At 47.2% G+C, this 22809-nt stretch overlaps 1 protein-coding gene across 2 annotated transcripts in view; it reads left to right on the plus strand.

The window, feature by feature from the left end:
• The window catches only part of OGA (O-GlcNAcase), a 476162-nt gene that overhangs the window by 122894 nt on the left and 330459 nt on the right, over nucleotides 1–22809 (plus strand). For both annotated transcript variants that reach the window (XM_085606452.1, XM_085606453.1), the window contains one exon: nucleotides 13264–13422. In XM_085606452.1, coding sequence (XP_085462578.1) covers nucleotides 13264–13422 — 159 coding nt within the window. The remainder of the gene's footprint in view (nucleotides 1–13263; nucleotides 13423–22809) is intronic.

Genomic DNA, 22809 nt, shown 5'->3' on the forward strand with positions numbered 1-22809 from the left:
TCCTCACTGACCATAGCTGGGTGCAGTGGATGATGCAGTAAGTGGGAATTGACACCGAAATGTTTGGTGCGCACGCCGCTCTGGGAGCAATGGCCTTCGAAGCTTTTTTTTTTTTAGGAGCCCACTTGGAGGATTTTTTTGATGCAGCGGACTGGTCTTCGTAGTCTACCTTCGACTGGTTTCATTTCAAACCAGTCTCCTCCATTGGTAGTGGACAAGCTTTGAACTATCATAATCCGCGCCTCCAGGCTTGCCAAAGAATGAAATATTTCCTAGCTATTGTAGCAAAGTTTCAATTCTATTAAGGCCTCGGAGGCAAGGATTAACCCACCCTCTCATAAGTGATGGCCCACCCAGGTTCTTGGATTTAGAATGAGCATAAGTAAGTGTTTTCAGATATCCTTAAGATGATTTCTGCTGTATGGTATAATTCTAACTTGTTTCCTGGTCAAGTGTGCTCAGTTATTGAACCCTTGGTATGATCTTTACTGTATTCTATGGTTGTCACATTTGCTTGCTGGAATTTTGATTGTTGTTGACATTGGAAATTGTTTCCGTATTCACCAGTGCTCTTTATATTACAGGAATGAATTCTTATAAACAAGAATGAGGAACTTGCACTGTCTGCTTGGTCGCAGGAAGAAAGAGGGCAACAGACAAGGCAACATATACTGCATGACAGTCCCAGATTGGATATTGGACTTTTTTTTTTAATTAACTAAAGGTTATTCCCTGGGGGTAATGGGAAATTAAGTTTTTTGTTTATCGTTGTGGTTATTGGTTAACATGGCTGCTGCGCAATAAAATGACGAAAGGACAGCATAATCTTCGCCTCCGACTCCTGTATAGAATTCAAAATTTCTGTTACGATAGCTAGGAATGTTTTCATTCATTTCATTATGGGATTGTCATGGTCAAGCGTTGACCATAACTAGTCTGTTTCTCTGGTTTTAGTTTTTGCAGCTTAACCATAAAGTCCATAAACACATGTTTTCCATAGAATTGATTTTTTTTTTTTTTCCTTTTTATCTCCCGCCTGAGCCAGCGCTGAAGGACTGGGTTATTCTAAGACCCAGCAGTGCCAGGGGACAACACCTGAAACCTTTGTGGGTTACCTGTTCTGGCGTACAAAACACAGAGACACAGGACACTTCCAGCGACGTCAAAGATCGGCGTTTATTTACTGCAGGGATACAGAAATCGCAAGAAGTACACAACGTGTAGGTTCTGAGAGACTGCTTCGAATTGCAAAAGTGGATCGCTCCTTTTATACATATTTTTGCCATTGCACAACATGGTAAACAAAGGTTACGACTCAGTTCCCACAATAAACTTCAAAAGAGTCGCGTTCATGTTTCAGGAGGCCGGAACATAATTACAGCAGCATTGCCGGTTCCCAACTGTAAAAACATATCATCCCCACAGTTAAACACATTCCATTCTGACTGTAAACACATTAAGAGAAGGGACAGAAACGGATGCAAAGAAAGAACAAGGATGCATGACAGATTGGAAAAGTGTTGGGGGTAATAATGGAAACTTGATTACAGGATCAAAGACCTCGTGCCCAATGCATGCACGACTGAAACAATAGACCAGCACGGTAAGATGAGCCTCGAGCGGGGCCATCTGCCTTTGCCGTGTCATTTCCCCTATCCTAAAAGTCACCCTCAAAGAAACACGTGTCCTTGGTCTAAGCTTGGGAATCCCAGGATCACAGAGCGGACAAGGTCCGTTCGCTGGCTACTTGAGGGCAAGAAACAAAATGGATGCCGCATCTAAAATGGAACCCGAGGGTTCGGATGGACAAACCCAAAAATGAGACGAACCATGCGTGGTTGCGTAGCGAAAACGCGTACACCCACTAAACTCGTCATTTGCGGTTCGTAGACACCAAACTCATCCATATTCGATCACACCCAAAAAGTGTCGTTCCGTCTCGCACAGAACCTCAGACGCTCCTTTTGCCCTCATGTAGGCAAGCACTAGTCAAGATCGGAATCAATTTCAATATTCATCAAATCGTTCAGCTGCTGCTGGAACATCATTCTATCCATCAATGTCTCCTTGGTAACAGATGGCCGTCTTATACACGTTGTAGCACAAAGGCCACATAAGGCAGGACCACACTGTACACAAAGACAACAAGTGAATAGAAACGTTACAACAACCCCTACGATCATCAGAATCTTCCAACCCCAAGTGGATATCAGGCCCCAAAACCATCCTAGAAGTGTCCAATTACCTTCGTCCACGTGTATGGACTCGGAAATCTTGTGCAACTTCGAGATGGCTTGGTAGACAGTTGGAGCGTTGTCAGGAATGCAAATGCAACAGCTCGAATGGATAACTTTACACACACCACCTCTATCTGCAAGGACAAAGTCTAGAACCATACGGTTCTGCAACGTCGTGAGTCTATCCGCCTGAAGTTCAGCTGTTAAATTACCAAGAGCACTCGCAGTTATGTTAGCAGTCGACTCGACTACACGGGTCAACTGTCTTAGGTTCCTACTATTAACCATAGGTCCCCAAAACGGCAAGAAACCCTTAAAGAAGTCTCCTGCTTCTTGACCGGCAGTGTCCTCTTTGCTAATAACGCCTCTCACAATTCTAGTCTTGTGATAGTCTGAGGCAACCGTAAAAGTCGGTGGCAAAAGATTCGCAATATAACAGGTACCCGAAAAATCACGGGGTAACCATGTATATGCACGTTCATAACATACGAAATAAGTACCCTTGGCAGTCAGAAAAACAGGGGAAGAGAGCATCGGTAGGACATACGTGTCAGTACAAGCACTGTTCCCAAGTTGTGCTCTCGGATTTCGACCCATACCTTTCAAGCAGAAATTACCGAGGTGGGGTACGATCCATATTGGGGACGAACTCTTGAGCTGCCTATCACCCACTGATGTACTATACTCAGCCTCACTCAGATCCTTATAGGCTTGCACCTCTTCATCTGGAATAAGCGATGCATCAAAAACATCTCTATCTAAATCCGCAATCGCTATCGCCAAAGGCTTGTGGTACGGACCAGGACCAAAGTTTGCAGAGCGTGGCTCTCGACTGGGGTAGGAATCTAGTGCACTACGGAACATAGTTTGGAATGCTCGAGCTGAACCCTGGGAGCTGTAAGGAAGAACCAAATACGGAATACCCCTATCCATGGTATGTGGCATTAACCCACACACCCAACAGTTGGTAGTATTCATCACCAACTGATGCTGATGTAGGAGTTGAACAAAGGAGTTCTTCATGAATTCCGCACGTCTAACCTGTTCATGTTGAGGCAGGGGATGAAAAGAATGTGGAGAAACGGTAGTAATGGAGCTTAGTTTAACTGTATTCCAAAATACACTCCACCCACCAATAGCATCGATACAGTCAGAAACAGTAGGAATACCTGAAACAGAAAACATTTTGTTCGTACAATCTTATGCAATTTTGATCTTTGCGCCGACATCCTTTCTACTTCCAACAGCTTAGAGAATGCCATCCTCTAAAACCGTCCGTGACGTACTTGACGCACTTCGTTCTGAGTAGCGATTATCAATTCCCAGGAGTTCCCAGGAGTCGACAAAAGTAACCGACCTAGCGTCAGAAACCTGCTAAACAGAAAGGAAGTACCCGCACGGCCCTACGGTTAACCCGGATGATAGGTTTTCTTAAACACTCAGCTTTAATACAAATCTCTTAGCAGTGAAAAGCACATAAAAAAAACTCAAAAAGAAAGGATGTAATTCGTAATGTTCGTAGCGCCAATAAAGAAAAATATAAAACAAAATTTTATTAGTCCTTGCTACGTGGACGAAGAAAGTATCGATTTCTTCCAGGTCGAGTTTGCTCTACAAATAATTGTTCAGCTGGTGAAACAGTGTTCGGTGGAGTGGACGCCGATTCAGACCTTGAGTTCTCTACAACTGATGACTCCACAGGTGTGTCTGGCAGCGACGAATTATCTCCTACAGGTTGAGCATCGCTAAACGGCACAAAACATAAAGGGGTCTCAGTTTCCGTTGCCGCAATCCCAGTTCTCACCCAACCGTCTGTTGGTAAGGGGATTGGTACTTTTTTCGTGTGGCCGGCGTGTACCCAGTTCTTTCTGCCTTCCAACCGAACTGCAGTCCTCGTTGTTAATAACACTTGAAAGGGTCCCACAAATCTCGGCTCCAAGTTACGTTTTCGACCAAAATTTCGGGTAACGACCCAATCGCCTGGCCGGAGCCGATGTCCAGGACCCTCTGTCTGTGCCGGTAGAGCTTCAAAGACCTGTTGGTGAATTAACCTTAATTTAATAGTCAGATCATGAAGATAATCAATTAGCATTGGATACTCAAGACTGTCAAAGGCCTTGGGTCTCGGGACTCCCCAAATGTTCGCAGGGCGGCCGAACACAATCTCATATGGGCTGAGCCCTACTCGAGAGTGTACAGTCGCTCTGGTTGATAGGAGAGCCAGAGGCAAGGCATCAGGCCATGATAGACCAGTCGTAGCTTGTATCTTTGCAAGTTTCAGCTTCAGGGTACCATTGTATCCTTCAACTAAACCCGCTGCCTGAGGATGATTAGCGCTATGGAATTTCTGACGAATTCCAAGGCCCTTACATACACTCTGCATCACACTTCCCACGAACTCACTTCCATTATCTGACCACACAATCCGTGGCATTCCATACCGAGGAAAGTATTCCTTCAGTAGGATTTTCGCTGTGGACAGGGCAGTGTTATCCTTAAGTGGATAGGCCTCGATCCATCTGGAGAACGCACAAACCACTACTAAAACGTACTTCAGATTATTGCATCTCTCCATATGGATGAAATCCAGTTGGTTAACCTCAAAGGGACAAACAGGGGGAGCAAAATGACCAGGTGGAGTGGGGGTGCCCTTGCCAGGATTATGCATCAAACACACCATGCAATTCTTAACCACTCTCTCAGCACACTTAGCAATACCATCATTCTTCCATACAGGGGACAAGAACTTGCATATCCCTTTCGCACTAATGTGCGACAACCCATGAGCCATCGTCACGACAGCGAATACATACGCATCCGGTAACATCCACCTCTGACGTTCTGACAAGTCAACCCAACATCCATGCATATCCAACTTTCCCGTACTCTCTTTCCACTTGGTTTTTTCAGCTTCAGTGGCCTCATTCTGAATTGCTTTCACACTCTCAACAGTGTCTTCACACATACCAGTTTCCGTCGACCATCTCGCTGAACTTGTCACATACATTCGAATTGCAAGATCCTTAGCTGTTTCCTTGGCAATCTCGTCCGCAAATGCATTACCACGACCAACATCATCCGTCACTTTTCGATGTGCACTACATTTAACGATCGCCACTTGTTTAGGCAATGTAAGTGCATCCAAAAGATCATTCACGAGCTGCCCGTGTTGGATCTTCGTACCATGCGATGTCATAAATCCTCTTTCTCTCCACAATCGTCCACAACTGTGCGCAACACCGAATGCATACTGACTGTCGGTAAACACATTCACTCGCTTTCCCTCAGACAAAACACATGCTCTTGTCAATGCAATCAACTCTGCCGCTTGCGCTGAATTCTGATTCAATCTCGCAGTTTCCACAACCGTGCTCAACGTCACTACAGCATACGCGGTCGTCACATCGCCATTCGGCAATTTAAAACCGGAACCATCAACATACAAAGTACCATCGGGATCTGTCAATGGAGTGTTTTTCAGGTCCACACGACCCTTTGTTTCTTCCTCAGTTCGTAAATAACAATCATGTGGTGGTACATCATCTGATTCCATATTAGTCGGCAACAATGTCGCCGGATTCAGTACATTACAACGCTTGATCTGTATATGACTTGCCAAAAGGGTCAACTCATACCCAGACAACCTTGCACTAGTCAGATGTTGAGTTTTTGTCCGATTCAAGAGTGTCAACTGCATGCGGAACCATCACTATGAGCATATTATCCATGACCAGGCCTGCGGATTGTCGAATAGACGCCGCAGCTGCCGCCGTCGCCCTCAAGCAACTCGGCAACGCTCTAGCTACCGGGTCCAGAGTCGAGGAAAAATACGCACATGGACGCTGCTTACCACCAAATTGTTGCGTCAAAACACTCAACGCACAACCTTCTCTCTCGTGAACGTATAATGTAAATGGCTTACTGTATTCAGGAGTACCTAACACAGGAGCCGAACACAACGCATCACGTAGTTCAGAAAAACTTTTCTGACATTCTTCTGTCCATGGCAAAGGAGTCGAAACGTCCTTGCACGTGAGAGCTATCAATGGCTTCGCTAACAGTGAAAAATTTGGAATCCACTGTCTGCAGTATGACGTGATACCTAGAAAGGCACGCACATCTCTGAGTTGTTGGCACAGTCATTCGAGCGATCGCTGCAATTCTTTCAGGGGTCAACCTTCTTCCCGCCTTTGACAATAAGTGACCTAGGTAGGTTACTTCTTGACAACAATATTGCAGTTTAGAAGGTGACACTTTGTGATGCAAGTCACAAAGATGCTGTAACAGTGATACTGTAGCAGTCTTGCAAATCTGTTCAGTGTCTGCAGCTACCAGCAGATCGTCGACGTACTGAATCAAGGCCGCACCAGGTGGCAGCACGAACGCATCAAGTTGACTCTTAAGAGCTTGGCTGTAGATCGATGGACTCTCACAGTAGCCCTGAGGTGCACGTTTGAACCGGAAGCTACGACCACCTAATGAGAAACCGAACAAATCTCTGCTTTCCTCAGCAATCGGAATGCTAAAGAACGCATTCTTCAGATCGATTACCGAGAACCATGATGCAGAGGCTGGAATCAGAGTCAGCAAAGCTGTAATGTCGGGTACCACGGGAAACTGTGGGACAACAATTTTATTGACCTCCCTTAAATCAATAACTAGACGGTACACAGGAGGCTTGGAGGGATCAGTTCGCTTCAAAATAGGCAACACAGGACTATTACACACGTTACCTCGTGTTTCCTCAATGACACCTTGATCGATCAAATCGTAAATGATCGCTAATAGTGCTCGTTCACCATCAAGAGAGATACGATACTGAGGTATGCGTGGCAGTCGCGCGTTGAATTTCAATTGAACGACATAAGGTGGTATATCCAACAGGCCCACATCATTGGGACCTGTCGCCCACAAAGAAGCCGGAAGAGAACTCCATTCCGGTGGGAGCTTATCAATCGACAAATACATAGGAGAGATCACTCTCTGACCCAATGTAAGCTCCACTCCCGCAGGAGAGCAATACAAAGTCGCATGTAACCGTTTCAACAAATCCAAGCCCAAAAGATTCTCACCACAACCAGTAGTCAAAATCAACGGAGCTTCCAACTCACGAGACCCAATTGTAAGGGGCAAAGGGCTAGAAACTGGATTGCTAACGGGGGCGCCAGAGAATCCAACAAACATTCGTCAAGCTAGACAAAGGCGCGCCAGGGAGTTTTGAACGCATGATGGAACTTTTCGCTGCACCAGTGTCCAACAGAAAAGGCTCAACTACGCCCAATGTGGCAACTGCGACATAAGGCCCTCTCTGATCAACCGGAACTGATACTTCTCCCCTCCTCGGTCTACGGCTGTCCTAGTAGATACCATCCGCAGCAACATCATGCTCAACATAATAGTCATCCACACGATACTGTGCAGATCTACCAGACGAGAGATCGCGTTGATCGAAACAATTTTGCGAGTCTGAGGAAGTGGCAAGACGCTCGGTCACGGAGGTAACACAGCGACCTCTACCACGTGAAGCTTGTTGAGGACCACTACTACCTCCTCGAGCCGAAACACCATTGTTCCTATCATGTAAAACTGGACAATTAAACTTCAAATGGCCCTCACCCCGACAATATGCGCATTGATTATACCCCAACACAAAGCGAGGTGCAGAAGAATCATTACGCAACTGTGATCTAGAAAACTGCGATTGTGATCGATTTTGGCTGTTGCGAGTCATTGTAATTCGAGCGCGGAGGATACGCTTGCTGCAATAAGACCTTAGTTTTAAGATCCTTCGTTTTCTTATCTGCGCGTTCGCTTTCTTCCTTCTCTCTGTTTTCATAGTACTGGGCCGTGGCTAATATCTGAGCAGTGGTAGAAACAGCCCACGAACTTTCAGAATTCTTCAGCTTGATGCTGAGTTCAGGCAACAAATTCGATACGAATTTATCAACGAACAATCGCTGAACACACTCAGAGCTCATGTCCTGACCACTATGATCAATAAATGCCTCCTCAAATCTCGTGAAGAAATCGGAGACACTCTCATCCCTCTTTTGTTTGCACGCGGACAACTTGTCCCAATTAACGCGTAGTGCTGGCATAAGTGTCTTCATAAGGGTAATTATCCTCTGGGGCAAATCCACAATAAGCTGTTCAGGTTTAGCCCCACCAACTTGCTGGGCGTCAGCCGCCGCAAGAGCGGCCCAGTCACCGCCTAACTCAGCCGCGTGATTCTCGTGACGGATTTTCGCCCAAATCGGCTGAGGCACTACATTACCAAATAACATGTCAATATCGGCAAGGTTCATAACGGTAGCATCCGCTAGTTGGGACAACTCCTTATAATAACATGCAGGATTTTTACGGGGGTCGGGCAAGGTTTGCTTCACCTGCAAAACTTCCGATCGCTTCCAAGGGAGGTGTATCCAAACTCTCTGAAAACGTCCTGGAACAGCAGGATTAGCATTAGGATCACCTGGCATCCATACTGGGGGAACTTCCCGCATAGGATACTGACCAGGTTTTGCCATCCATTCTTCAGTCTCGTCCTTAAACAATGCTCGAGGTTGCACTGTACATCGAAAAGATAACAGACGCTCTAGAGCACATCGAACATTATCACCTACAATCATACCAGTCGTAAATTGATTCTGGAGCTCGGAGACCTCGGGCGGTACGTTATCGACCGCATCATTATCCCACTCTTCTCTCAAAGATTTACACATTTCCTCGAACACGAATCGTTGTGTGGGCGCATTAAACTGGGAAAAGGTCTCAAACACTATACGCGAAGTGTACTTCACAGGATGGCGAATCCATTTACGTGCCAGTTTTACCAACGACTCACATTCCCTACCATCAGGAATCTGACTACGCCTCTGAGCAACATCGGAAAGTCGACCCGAGTATTGGCCCAAAAAGCGGAGAATAGAGAGTAGCAACAGCATTAAGGAGACGGCTACGAACAGAAGGAGAAGAAGGAGGTACAGGAGCAACAACAGTAGGAGTAGAGACAGTAGTAGTGGACGGGGTAACAGGAGTAGTGGTAACCATAGGCTGAGGAGGTACTGACAAAGGAGCAATAGGAAGAAGAGCCGGTAAAGGAGGATGAACAATCTGCGGCACAAGAGGATTCGGGAGAGCAGGAGGAACGACGGGCTGACCAGCAGCCGCCTGAACAGCAGGTTGAGGAATAGGAAGAATCACAGGACCCACGGTATCTGGAGCATAGGGAGGTGGTGATTTCAATAGATAAGACAATAACGAATCTTCTATCACTTCCTCTCCAGGCTTATCCGAATTAGACGGTAACACCGGATAACACTTATCCACCGCCATATGACTTCCTGCTCCTTCTCATCTTTGTCTCACTGATACTGTTCTGCATTTTGCATCACCGTAATAACACCTTCTCTCTTATTTTTCTTAATCTGTTTGATTTCTTTCTGCTTGGCCTCTTTGCGCCATAACCGGAAGGAATCAAACATGGCCGGCCTAGCCTTCTTTTTAAACAGTTTAGCTTCAAGATTGTCTAAGACGGCAGTTTCGAAACTACCATGTGATGGCCAACTAAGAACACCATCATTTTTAGTGTAACAAACCCAATATTCATTATATACGATAGGACCTACACCATGGCGACTATAGAGCTCATAAATTGGAGTTCCAACCGGAGGTATCGGACATGAATCCGTGCTGCAACATTTAAGGAAACCAAACAAAGTACTACGGCCAGGCATCGTGCACACTAACCGAGTTTACAAACTTCAAGGGCTATCGAATTATGATGTCCTCGCACAAAAAATGCAAGACCCTCGGTTTTTGGCAATTGCAATCGTCAAATAAAACCCAACAACTAAGAACCAACAACTAAGAACCACAAATGCAATGGAACCATGCAAACAACAAAGTAACTCTGGGAGCGACCCACAAATACTTAACTGAAAGAGCAATGGCGTCACCAGGAAGGCCCGTCTATCGTCTCGCCGTACAAAGGACTACGCCAGGCGCCAAAACAGGTCGACAGTCAGGGCATCAGTCCGTCGCAGCCGTCTGGAAGCGGGAATCTTCGCGGGAAAAGACTTCGGGCCACCTATTTCGACAACTGGATCGATGAAGCGGGGTGCACCTTCCCTCGGAGATTTCACACGAAGTTCCTCACGATCGTCGGGCTTTGGACCGGTACCGCTGATGTCGCCCCACGTTGGGCGCCAACTGAAGGACTGGGTTATTCTAAGACCCAGCGGTGCCAGGGGACAACACCTGAAACCTTCGTGGGTTACCTGTTCTGGCGTACAAAACACAGACACGGGACACTTCCAGTGACGTCAAAGATCGGCGTTTATTTACTGCAGGGATACAGAAATCGCAAGAAGTACACAACGTGTAGGTTCTGAGAGACTGCTTCGAATTGCAAAAGTGGATTGCTCCTTTTATACATATTTTTGCCATTGCACAACATGGCAAACAAAGGTTACAACTCAGTTCCCACAATAAACTTCAAAAGAGTCGCGTTCATGTTTCAGGAGGCCGGAACATAATTACAGCAGCATTGCCGGTTCCCAACTGTAAAAACATATCATCCCCATAGTTAAACACATTCCATTCTGACGGTAAACACATTAAGAGAAGGGACAGAAACAGATGCAAAGAAAGAACAAGGATGCATGACAGATTGGAAAAGAGTGTTGGGGGTAATAACGGAAACTTGATTACAGGATCAAAGACCTCGTGCCCAATGCATGCACGACTGAAACAATAGACCAGCACGGTAAGATGAGCCTCGAGCGGGGCCATCTGCCTTTGCCGTGTCATTTCCCCTATCATAAAAGTCACCCTCAAAGAAACACGTGTCCTTGGTGTAAGCTTGGGAATCCCAGGGTCACAGAGCGGACAAGGTCCGTTCGCTGGCTACTTGAGGGCAAGAAACAAAATGGATGCCGCATCTAAAATGGAACCCGAGGGTTCGGATGGACAAACCCAAAAATGAGACGAACCATGCGTGGTTGCGCAGCGAAAACGCGTACACCCACTAAACTCGTCATTTGCGGTTCGTAGACACCAAACTCATCCATATTCGATCACACCCAAAAAGTGTCGTTCCGTCTCGCACGGAACCTCAGCGCATGCGCTGCTCTGGCGAGACATTTAATGAGTGGCCTTTTAAAAGTCTGACCACAGCTTTGTGTGGCATAGGCGCACAGGCACGAGCAGAGGCGCCATCTAGCTTTCCTCTCACTCGCCCAAGCGTGCGCCTCGCTTCAATGCCCCTGCCCCACCACAGAGCGCGTCTCGCAGCTTGTTATCTCCTTGGAGCGGTGTTCCTTTACTTTTGGAAGCAATGTGAGTACTTGTGAAGGGTTTCTATTTTTATCACTCTTGCCTTATCCATCCCACATTTACTTTCAACTCTGTATGACCAGCTCTGTTCTTTAATTGTGTTGTAACTTTATCCGAACGTCTCCTTTTCACGCTCCTTCAATTGCATATCCATTTTGAGAACCTTCTAACTCTTTCCTCACTAGCATTTCAATTTTCTATAGCGCAAACTCGACCCAAAGGTATTGGAGCGCTTTACATGACCACCAGTTACATTACACGAGGACAGAATAATGTTTTTGTTGGCACGAGGAGATTACTTGATGACTAAGCAATTTACCCAGAATCACAACATGAGTCGACACACAGATTCGAACCGGGTTCCCCAGCTCCAAAACCGGCAACTCTAGATGTTACACCACATCCGTGTAGAAATGAAAGTTAGCTGTGCGGTAGTAAACATTATAGAGGCATTTCCCTCATCCTTAGAATGGGAATGTGGGTGAACCGGCATTTCTCGGGTGTTCACGCATGAAGTGCAGTATTGAAGTGTTTCGTACAAAAAATAAAAAAATATATAATATAAAGAACATTGTACCTTACAGACATCTTTAAGCCATCCGCCTCGAGACCGCTCTCTCAACAAATGCTTCCCCTGCAGACGTGTTTGAATGGATGTCAAAGTTTGTTTCGTTTCAGCATTCACTCATCAGATCACATGGTTAAGGCACTACATAAGCGAGATAGAAACTGATGCCTGCTTGTTGGCAAGCATAATAACCACTAGTACCCTGTTCAACATCGATCTCACAGGTCCTGATAAAAACAACTAATCTTCCTGAAAGTGATCTATTGAGTCATCTCAGAAAACACATGAAAAGTGAAGTACTCTAAACGGCAAACTAATTTAAAGAGACATGTACACACCATCTAGGGCGACCACTTGTTCGTATTTTTCACGGACTATCCTGAATGTGTACCTTGTCCGTGAGCACATGAGTGGTCCGTTACGTATGCCCTGGGCCACTGGCATTATGCGGCAGGAGAGGTCCAAATTATGTGGCAGGATTGAATAAATCACGCTGCAATAAAAGGCAAATTATGCGGCATAATGGGGCACATTTTGTAACAGTATTAATTATTTCCACTTTTTTTTAACTTGGTAACTGTCTGGGCATTGGTTGCACCTCATTAGTACCAGTTTAACACCCAAATATATCAATAAGCAATAGAAAAATAACCGTTCAGCTTTACAAAGAGCCTTCTACTGAGCAGCAACACTTGTCTTTGTTTTTTCAAGGTAAATTCATATTTGAGGAGCAGATTTTTGTATAACTATAGATTTGCCGCATTTGCCACATAATCCGTCATCTGCCACATAATCCGCCTTCTGCCACATAATCTTCAGATTTTAACAAAAAAAGACATTTTATTTTTGGCTCAAATGGTCCAAAAGTTAATAAAAATGTAGCAGCAAGCATTGCATAGCCAATAGTTCTCGCTTTTGGGACCCTATAAGTATTTAGTTACGCAGCACAATATCCTTGGTTCAACAACATCAACTGTTGCATGGCTAAACACTTATAAAGTCCCAAAGGCGAGACCTATTGGCTATGCCAATGCTTGTTGTGGCTTTGGCATCTATTTGATTGGTCTGCTACTGTGTTTATTGTAAGTTTTTTGAAGATTGTTGTATCTTTTTTTCATTAAGCTGACACAGAAGACTCTACTGTATCGATTCAAATTAAGTTGGAAAATGAAGGGAGTGATGAAGATATTGAAACTGATATTTTGTATAGCCCTCAGATGGCTTTGAAGTTGGCACTTACAGACTGGCTCCAAGAGTTTGGGGTATCCAACCAATACAGCAGTAAGATTCTTTTTCCTGCAATGTCTTTTGTTTTCTCAGTCTAGCACTTGTCAGTTCAACTCTTTTAGTAAACTGTGCTATTATCAAATACATTTGAATACTTGTTAAATGATTAACTTTTTATGAGAACGTTGGTGCATAGCCACTAAATTGATTAGTCTATAAGAGAAATTGTGGCACAACAGATAGTAGACTTAATAATGTTTCTGAAAGAATTCAACTTTCATCTCCCAACCCCTATCTATGTCTACTAGTTGTAGGAAGCTGGCTCTGTATATACTATATCAAAGTAAGGTATAGTGTGCACACAGTGCAGTGGAACTACCAAGGCTTACAGATGTAAAAGTAGATAATACCTTACTCCCAATTTGTGGTAGTGTGGGTGGGCAGTAAGTCTTTATCAGAGGGTAGTGTTAAGCATTTATTGTATACACTCAGGCAAGAAATTGTCACACACACTCAAAGACTGAACCCAGGCCAGTTGTTTGTACCAAAATATTTCTTTATTGTATTTTATTTATAGAACCAAGTAGGACTTGGTATCTTTAAATATGATGGTTCTTTTCTAGACCGATTGTTCAAAAGCAAGCTAGATGAATGACTTTTCTTACTGTTTGTAAAAGTGTGCAAATACAGTTGTAATTACTTTTGGATTACTTTTGATTACTCATAATGATATGCATAAATATCTCACTGGGGCATTTCCTGGATAAAAGGTAAGTAAAGCTGTTTTTCTCAAAACACAGTTTCTTAGGTTTTCATACAATTTTCAACTCCACACTTGAAACCTTTTCCACAGAAAAACAGTGCAGTCCTATAGGAGGAAATCAGGTTATCAGTTTAAAGGTCAGTTAATCAGTCTTGAGAGTTGTTTCTGGGGTTAGAACCAGTGTTCCCCCAGGATCAAGGATGCACTCAGAGCACCCTCAGCTGCACTAGGGCGGCCGGGTGCGGAGTGCTGAGGCCCAACTTTATCCAATGGGGGATAAGCGGCCTCCGTTTGGTGGCTGTTCAGACGCGCCACTTGGATGTGGGAGCAAAGCTCCTAAGGTTTAGCTCCGGGCAAAGGGGGATCTAAGGTAGCTCACAAGGTGCACCCACAGAGGTAAAGGAGCGACCAGGTGCAGAGTGCTGATTTGGTGTCTGGTGCCCTGTTTCCAATAGGAGTTTCTGGTTTTGGATTTTAGCTTCAGGCTTGGCCCAGGAAGTCTTCCGGGAGGAACTAACAGCTGGACAGGTAAGTTGGAGGGCTCGGGAAAGTAGGTGCACCTCAGGTCCTCTTCTGCAGGTCCCAGGGCAGCTGGATGCAGGGATGCCTTTTGAGGTCTGATTCCACCTTACCGGGCCACTCTAGGTTGGGGGGCGGGGCTGGGGTTGGGGTCTCCGTGCAGAGGCTGCAGGTGACGTCAGGGAGGGGGTCCTGGAGGGGTCAACCTGCAGTGGATACGGACTCTGTAGTGCTGGGGGACCTCGCTGGGACTGGTGGGCCCACTCGGACTCAGGCCGTAAACAACGGGTGCAGTGGTGGTTCCAGGCTTCGGGTTTCTTTGTCTTCAGCAGCGTCAGAGTTTTTTTTTGGTGATTCTTTTGAACAGAGCTGCTGTACACCGGAGATCCAGTCTTTGTTCAAGGCAGTCAGTCCTGAATGTTGCTGGCTGCAAGACAAAGCGACTCCTGGCGCTAGATCTCTGGAAACTGCAGATGGGCCAGTAGGGCTTGGGCCAAGTTATGTTATGTTATGTTAAAAGCACTTTTATAGCGCACAGCTGCCCCAGCTAAGGGGCGTCCCGGCGCTTGGAAAAGAAGGCCCAGCACAACAAAGCAGAAAGAGGGAAAGGCACGCACAAATCGGAATACTAGCATAAGGGAGGGAACAGATGCGTCTTTAGTCTTTATAGCCTTCCTAAATTTCAAAAGCTCTTCTATTTCACGCAAATTGGGCGGAAGAGTTCCACAGCTTTGCAGCCAAGACCTGAAAGGACCGGCCTCCGGCCCTGCATAGCCTAAACCGCGGAACCACCACCAGGTGGTGACCCAAAGATCTCAGGGGTCGTGAAGGCACATAAGGCACCAAAAAAGTGGAGAGGATCTGGGGAGAAGCCTTCCTGAGGATTTTGAAAGAGACATAAGATCTTAAAGTGAATCCTCTGAACCATAGGCAGCCAGTGCAAAGCACGAATGGTGGTTTCCGCAGAGCAGAGCCTTGGTAAACCTACCAGGGCTCTTGCAGCGGCGTTCTGAACATGTTGCATCCGAGCAATTTCGGCCTAATTAGCCCCCAACAAGAGTGAGCTAGCATAGTCAAGCCGCGATAATATGGAGGCCTGAATGACCAGCTGTCTGGTAGGGGCATCAAAAAACCTCAGGATTGGACGCAACCCTCGCAGAATACCATAACAGGTGGCCGCCACTTTTTTTGTGTGCACACTAAAACTCAAAACTGAGTCTAGCCACACTCCCAAGTTCTTTACCTCAGACACTGGCACAGGAGTTGCATCCAATTCCGGGGGCCACCACCTATCACCCCAAAGATCCGTCCGTTTGCCCACAATCATGACCTCCGTTTTTTTAGCAGTCAGTTGGAGGCAATTGGCATTCATCCAACTAGCCACTGCCGATAGCCCATCCCGGAACCTGGGGGCATCAAAGTCGGGGCCTCCACTTAGGACAACCGCCAGCTGCGTGTCGTCCGCATAGGAGACCATAGTCAGGCCCCAATGCTTGGCGACATCCGCTAGCGGTCTCACATATAGATTGAATAATGTGGGACTCAACGACGAACCCTGAGGCACACCCATCTTCAGTGAATAGAACTTCGACTCAAAAGGCGGCGTGGCTACCTTAAAGGTCCGACCAGTTAGAAAAGAGCGGAACCAATCGAGAGCAATGCCCATAACACCCGCCTCCCTCAGCCGTTGGAGCAGAATCCCATGCGAAACCGTATCAAATGCGGCACGGAGATCCAGTAATATCAGTGCCGCGGTCTGACCCGAATCAAGCAAAGTGCGCAGATGTTCTGTCATAAAGAGCAGGGCAGTTTCGGTACTGTGGCCAGCCCGAAAACCATTCTGGGAACAGTCCAGAATGTTTGCCCTTGCAAAATGTTCGGTCAGCACCTCGTTCACATGGGACTCAACAACCTTAGAAGACCTGGGGAGGAGGGAAATCGGGCGGTAGCTCTCAAGTTTTAAAGGGTCCATTGTGTTTTTTTTTTTAAGATAGGTGTCACGACAGCCTGTTTCCATTTAGTTGGAACAACACCTGTGGTGAGCGAGAGCTTTAAGAGCTGACATAATGGAGGGAGACAAATAATAGCTGAGTCTCTAAACTGAGCTGGCCTCATGGGGTCCACAGGCGAACCAGATTTTATTTTCTGGGCTAATTTTAGAAATGTTTCCATCGAAAGACTAGGAAGCACCGCCAGAGAATCACCTGTGATTGGTATGGGGCTCGTATGCTCAGCAACTGGCTCAGAAATAGAGAAGGCACGGTAAATGGCTTGAACTTTTCCCAGAAAGAACAAAGCCAAATCTTCACAATGGGCCGCAAAACAGATTTCAGCCGCGTGAGCTTTTTTTAGCCATCGGGTCCTTTAGAACCTTAAAAATTAACTTGGATGGATTAGGGCTTGTTTTAAATTCAAATGAATAGTAGGCAGCCCGAGATCGGCACACAGCTCTATGATATTTTTTAACTTTTAAAAGATACCTAGATTTTTTACCGGCATCGTAAGATTTCCGCCAATCCCTTTCTGCCTGTTTACAGGCTTTCTTTAACAGTATCAAAGAACTATCGTACCATGGGCTGGATTCTCTAGGGCGACATTTCGACCAGACCGCAGGGATCAATACGTCCAAGGCCCGAGAGACCCAGTCACAGAAAAGGTCATACTCAGATACAACATTATGAAAGGGACCAAGCGGATTCGTTTCCAGCAGGTGGTGAAAGTCCTCCAACTTGAGTTTGTTCCAGTGGCGTTTGTACACTACTTTATCCTGGGACTTAAAAGGAAGTTCAGCAATCGAGAGGGACAGTTTAACCAAAAAATGGTCAGACCAAGCAACAGGGCTAGGCATAGCCACCGATGCTCCTACCAGATTTGTAAACAACGGGTCAAGTATGTGACCACCCACATGTGTGGGGGAAGTGACCAGTTGATTAAGCTGAAGAGCCTCCAAGTCAGCCAACGTGCTGCTAATGGCCGTGATATAAGGACAATCAAAATGAAGATTAAGATCTCCCAAGATGCTAAAATTGGCGCACCCCAAAGCAAGCGAACTGACACATTCCGGGAGGGCCTTTCGAAACGCAGTATCTCATCCAGGAGGCCGATAGATAAGAAGACCAGATAATGCAAAGTGATAATTGATTGAGAGCTTAAAGAACGCACATTCGCATCCTGCCAGATTTACTACCCTCCAATCACAGGGGTAGCAGGACTTAACAGCCATGGCGATGCCACCACCCCTGGATGCCCGGTTATGGGTAAAGATGGAATAATCAGAGGGAAGGGCCAGGTCCGAGGCATGTGGGCTGCTGAATTCATATCTGTGCATAGATCGCCGCCTAGTGTTGGGTCCGGATGATTGCACATTGTTGTCCTGGAAGAGTCTTTGAAGTATCACGAGATAGGTGGCTCCTCCCCTGGACTGCAGTGCGCATGGGCATCCTCTCCATCCTTAGATTGTTTTTTTCCGCCATTGGGTTCGGATGTGCTTATCTTAGCTCAAGTTAGGAAAATTCAGTTTAAGGCCAAAAGGCCTTTAGTTATCGTCGGTACTGTTCCCGTTCGGTATCGACTAGTTTCTTTAGTGCTTTAGCACCTTCTTCAAGCTTTCGGATCCGCTTGGTCCGAACTTCGATCGACGATGGAATCGAGGACTCCCTTCAAAAGATGTCCTTTATGCCACGCGAAATACCCACACATCGACGTCCACCCGGTATGCAACAAATGTCTCTCACCGGATCACGATGAGTCGAAATGTATGGCCTGTGCCCGGTTCCGCTCGAAGAAGACTCTCCGGAATCGACTGGCAGCGAGATTGGAGGCGCAGCAATCGGCGCCTGCCCCGGCCAACATCTTTAGCACCGAAGAAGAGGACGCCGAGAGCGTGGAAGACGTAGACTCCAGCCCCGCTTCCGAACACGACTCACGATCGGAAGGCCTCGAAGCCCTCCACTCCTTCGACGCCGGCAAAGGTCATCGCCTCCGAACGCGCAAAAAGGGATTTCGGTGCCGAGCTCACCGCAGCGGATACGGGTACCGAGCCGAAGAAGAAGGCCCTCTGTCCCCACAAGGCGCCTCGGCCTCTGGCACCGAAGATTACGGCCCAAACCACCAAAGTCAAGTTGGCCACCCTGTCTGCGTCGACGTCGAAGACGGCGGCGCCTGCCAAGTCATCGACTCCCAACGAGCGTCGCTACCTCTCTTCGGATCGATGACCCCATGACTGCAAAGAAGTCGGATGCCGCTTCGACGCCTACCTCCAAGGTGCCGATCGGTTCCAAGGAGCCATCTGCGTTCACCGTGCAACAGGTCTCCGCATCGTTGCAACGCATCAGAGAACGGGCAACCCTCCACGCTACGTCGGGTCCCGACACGCACAAGGCTGCGAAATCACACTCTGCGCCGGCCAACATCACGTTTGGGTTGCCGCCATCCACGGCGCCGAAAATGTTTCGAGATTCGGACACGTGTCCGCCAAACACAGTCCCCATCCACTGGACAAACGGATTTCGAGCCTTCACAGGCACAATTTATCGACGCCAACACTGGTAGGTTGATGCTCCGCAAGCGGAAAATCACGCCAGAGAGGGGATTGGACTCCTACAAAATTCCTCTCAAACACAAATTGCCGGCAGGATCAGAGCCAGTGCTTCATGAACACTTTCAACCCTTCCATCAGGATTCACCGTCCTTTTCTCCTACGCCTTCAGAGGCAGACGCAGGAGAGGACTATGTAGGGGATGATACCGCCTACCCTGGGGATATCGATCCTGATGATCACCTTTAAGACCCAGATCAGGCATGGGATGACCCCACCGACCAGGGTACCGCACCAGATACCCATGACACGCAGCTTTATAACATAAAGACATCTCCCACAGAGGACACTGCTGCCTTTAATGCCCTTATAGAACGGGCTGCTGCCAATCATGGAGTAGAACTCCATTCTGACACTGTCGAAGAAGACTTCTTGGTGGACACTTTCGCCTCTTCTGAAAAAACTGTCAAAACTCTGCCCATGTTAAAAGGAGTTCTAAAACCTGCAAAAGACATTTTTAAAGAAACAACCAGGGCACGGGTGCTGAACCCCAGGATCGAAAAGAAATACAAGCCTGCACCCGGAGACCCTATGTACATTAGGGGTCAGTTACCTTTAGACTCCATGGTTGTTGCTAATGCTCGCAAAAGAGCCCACTCACAAACAACGGGTGATGCTCCTCCCCCAGATAATGAGTCCAAAGTGCTGGAGACATCAGGCAAACGGATTGCAGCGCAAGCAGCAAACATCTGGCGCATTGCCAACACACAGGCACTCCTGGCCCGTTATGATAGGTCCCACTACGACACACTAGAATCACTGCTACAACATTTGCCAGATGAATATAAAGAGGCGGCGGAGCTCCTTATCAGAGAGGGACAACTCCTTACCAATGCATCCAAGTGCGCACTGGATGCAGCCGACACTGCGGCGAGGGCAATCAACACAAGCGCCCTGTTGAGGAGCCATGCATGGTTGAGAATCTCAGGCTTCAAGCCTGAGATTCAGAACAATATCTTAAATCAACCGGTCAACCCAGACTATTTATTTGGCCCTGAAGTTGACACTACCCTCGAGAAAATTAAAAAAGACACTGACACTGCGAAATCCATGGGGGCTCTGCAGACGCAGCAGTTTCGTAGTGGCTCCTTTCGTCGCCCCGGGAATAGAGGAGCAGCTAGAGGTCAGGGGTCACAGCAGCAGTACACTAAAGGGGGCACACAAAGTAACTGATAAAACCACCAGAGGTGGATATCGTGGCTCCAGCACCAAAGGCACGGGACGTGGGTACGGCAACACCAGGTCCTCCCCCAAAAACAAACAGTGACGCCCTCTCCCTGCCCCCCGACCACATAACACCTGTCGGGGGGAGACTCCAACAGTTCTGTCAGCCTGGAAAACCATCACCACAGACAGGTGGGTCAGGGACATTATCCAGCACGGTTACTGTCTCGAATTAACGTCCACTCCACCCAACATACCGCCAAAGCACCGTCCTATGTCCGTAGAGCACTTGGCATTATTGCAGCAGGAAGTGCTAAGTATGCTGCAAAAAGGTGCAATAGAGGTCGTGCCCGTCAACCAACAGGGGACAGGGGTGTACTCTCTGTACTTCTTAATCCCAAAAAAGGACTGTTCGCTCAGACCTATACTAGACCTGAGACCCCTCACCCACTACATTCTCTCAGAGCATTTCCATATGCTCACCCTAGAGCAGGTTCTGCCGCTACTCAGTCAGGGAGACTTCCTAGCCACACTGGACTTGAAAGATGCGTATTTCCACATACCCATACACCCATCACACAGGAAATATCTCCGGTTCACTATTCAGGGGCATTACTATCAGTTCAAAGTTCTCCCCTTCGGAGTAACAACAGCACCCAGGGTCTTTACCAAGTGCCTAGCAACAGTGGCTGCACATCTACGGAGACAACACATTCACGTCTTCCCTTACCTGGACGACTGGCTTGTTCAGGCAAAGTCAGCCCAGCAATGTGCCAGCCACATGTCCCTCACCATTTACCTTCTTCACAGTCTGGGATTCTCACTAAATTACCCAAAATCACATCTCCAACCCGCACACGTACGACAGTACCTGGGCGCGACCATAAACACTCTGGCAGCCACAGCTCAGCCAAATTTAGTGAGGATCAACAGCATGCAACTGCTGATCTCCAAGTTCAAACCTCAACACTCCCTTCCTGCGCGAGTGTTCATGCAGTTGATAGGCATGATGGCCTCCTGCATTTTCATAGTCCCGCACGCGAGACTACATATGCGCCCGCTTCATGAGTGCTTAGCACGTCAATGGAATCAGGCTCACGGACAATTAAAAGACCTAGTGTTGGTGAGCGGTCGGGCATACAACTCTCTGCATTGGTGGAATCTACAAAACCTTTGCAAGGGCCGACCGTTCCAAGAGCCTGTTCCACAAATAATACTGACGGCGGACGCCTCTCTCCAGGGTTGGGGAGCTCATGTACTCACTTTCACAGTGCAGGGACTATAGACAACGCAACAAAAGAAGATGCACATCAACGTTTTGGAACTGATGGCAATCTTCCTAGCCATGAAGGCATTCAAAGTACACTTGTGCAACAAAGTCGTGTTGATCCGGACGGACAACATGACTGCCATGTACTACATACAGAAGCAGGGAGGAACACACTCTCCACAGTTGTCTCATCTGGCTCAGAGCATGTGGAAGTGGGCCATTCAGAGGAACATATTCCTCATGGCGGAACACTTCCCGGGCAAAGACAACCAGATGGCGGATCTGCTCAGCAGACGCAGGCACCAGATGCACGAGTGGGAGCTACATCCGTCAGTACTCCAACCGTACTTCCAACAGTGGAGTCATCCAGAGATAGACCTATTCGCCACAAACAAACGCAAAATGCCAAAGCTTTGCCGCCAGGTTCCCACATCCGCAGTCACAGGGCAATGCGATATGGATGAACTGGTCAGGCAGATTTGCGTACGCTTTTCCCCCAGCGCCATTGATACCGCTAGTGGCACGCAAACTGAGACAACACTCACTAACACTCATCCTAGTTGCTCCCACATGGGCGCGCCAACCATGGTACACCACCTTTCTAGAACTTTCCGTGGTGCCGCATCAAAGGCTGCGGATCAAACCCGCACTTTTAACGCAGAACCATGGCGAAATTCAGCACCCAGATCCGCAACAGCTGAACCTGGCAAGCTGGCTCCTGAGGTCTTAGAGTTTGGCTACCTAAACCTGCCACCTGACTGTATGGATATCATCAAAGAAGCCAGGAGACCCACGACCAGAGCTTGCTATGTGGCTAAATGGAAGAGGTTTGTCATTTACTGCAACAACAATGACATTAACCCGCTGGACGCATCCATTAAAACATCATCTGTTACCTCTTACACCTATACCGATGCAATCTGGCATACAACTCAATACGTATCCATTTAACCGCGATAGCGGCATATCTTCAAAACAGGCAGCACCTCTCTTTATTCAGAGTGCCTGCCATCAAAGCCTTCTTGGAGGGACTCAAACGAGTAATTCCCCCAAGACACCCACCGGCACCGGTGTGGAACCTCAATTTGGTTCTCACCAGATTAATGGGTCCACCCTTTGAACCTCTCC

This window comes from Triturus cristatus, chromosome 1_2 (genome assembly GCF_964204655.1).
Source record: "Triturus cristatus chromosome 1_2, aTriCri1.1, whole genome shotgun sequence".
Classification (NCBI taxonomy): Eukaryota; Metazoa; Chordata; class Amphibia; order Caudata; family Salamandridae; genus Triturus; species Triturus cristatus.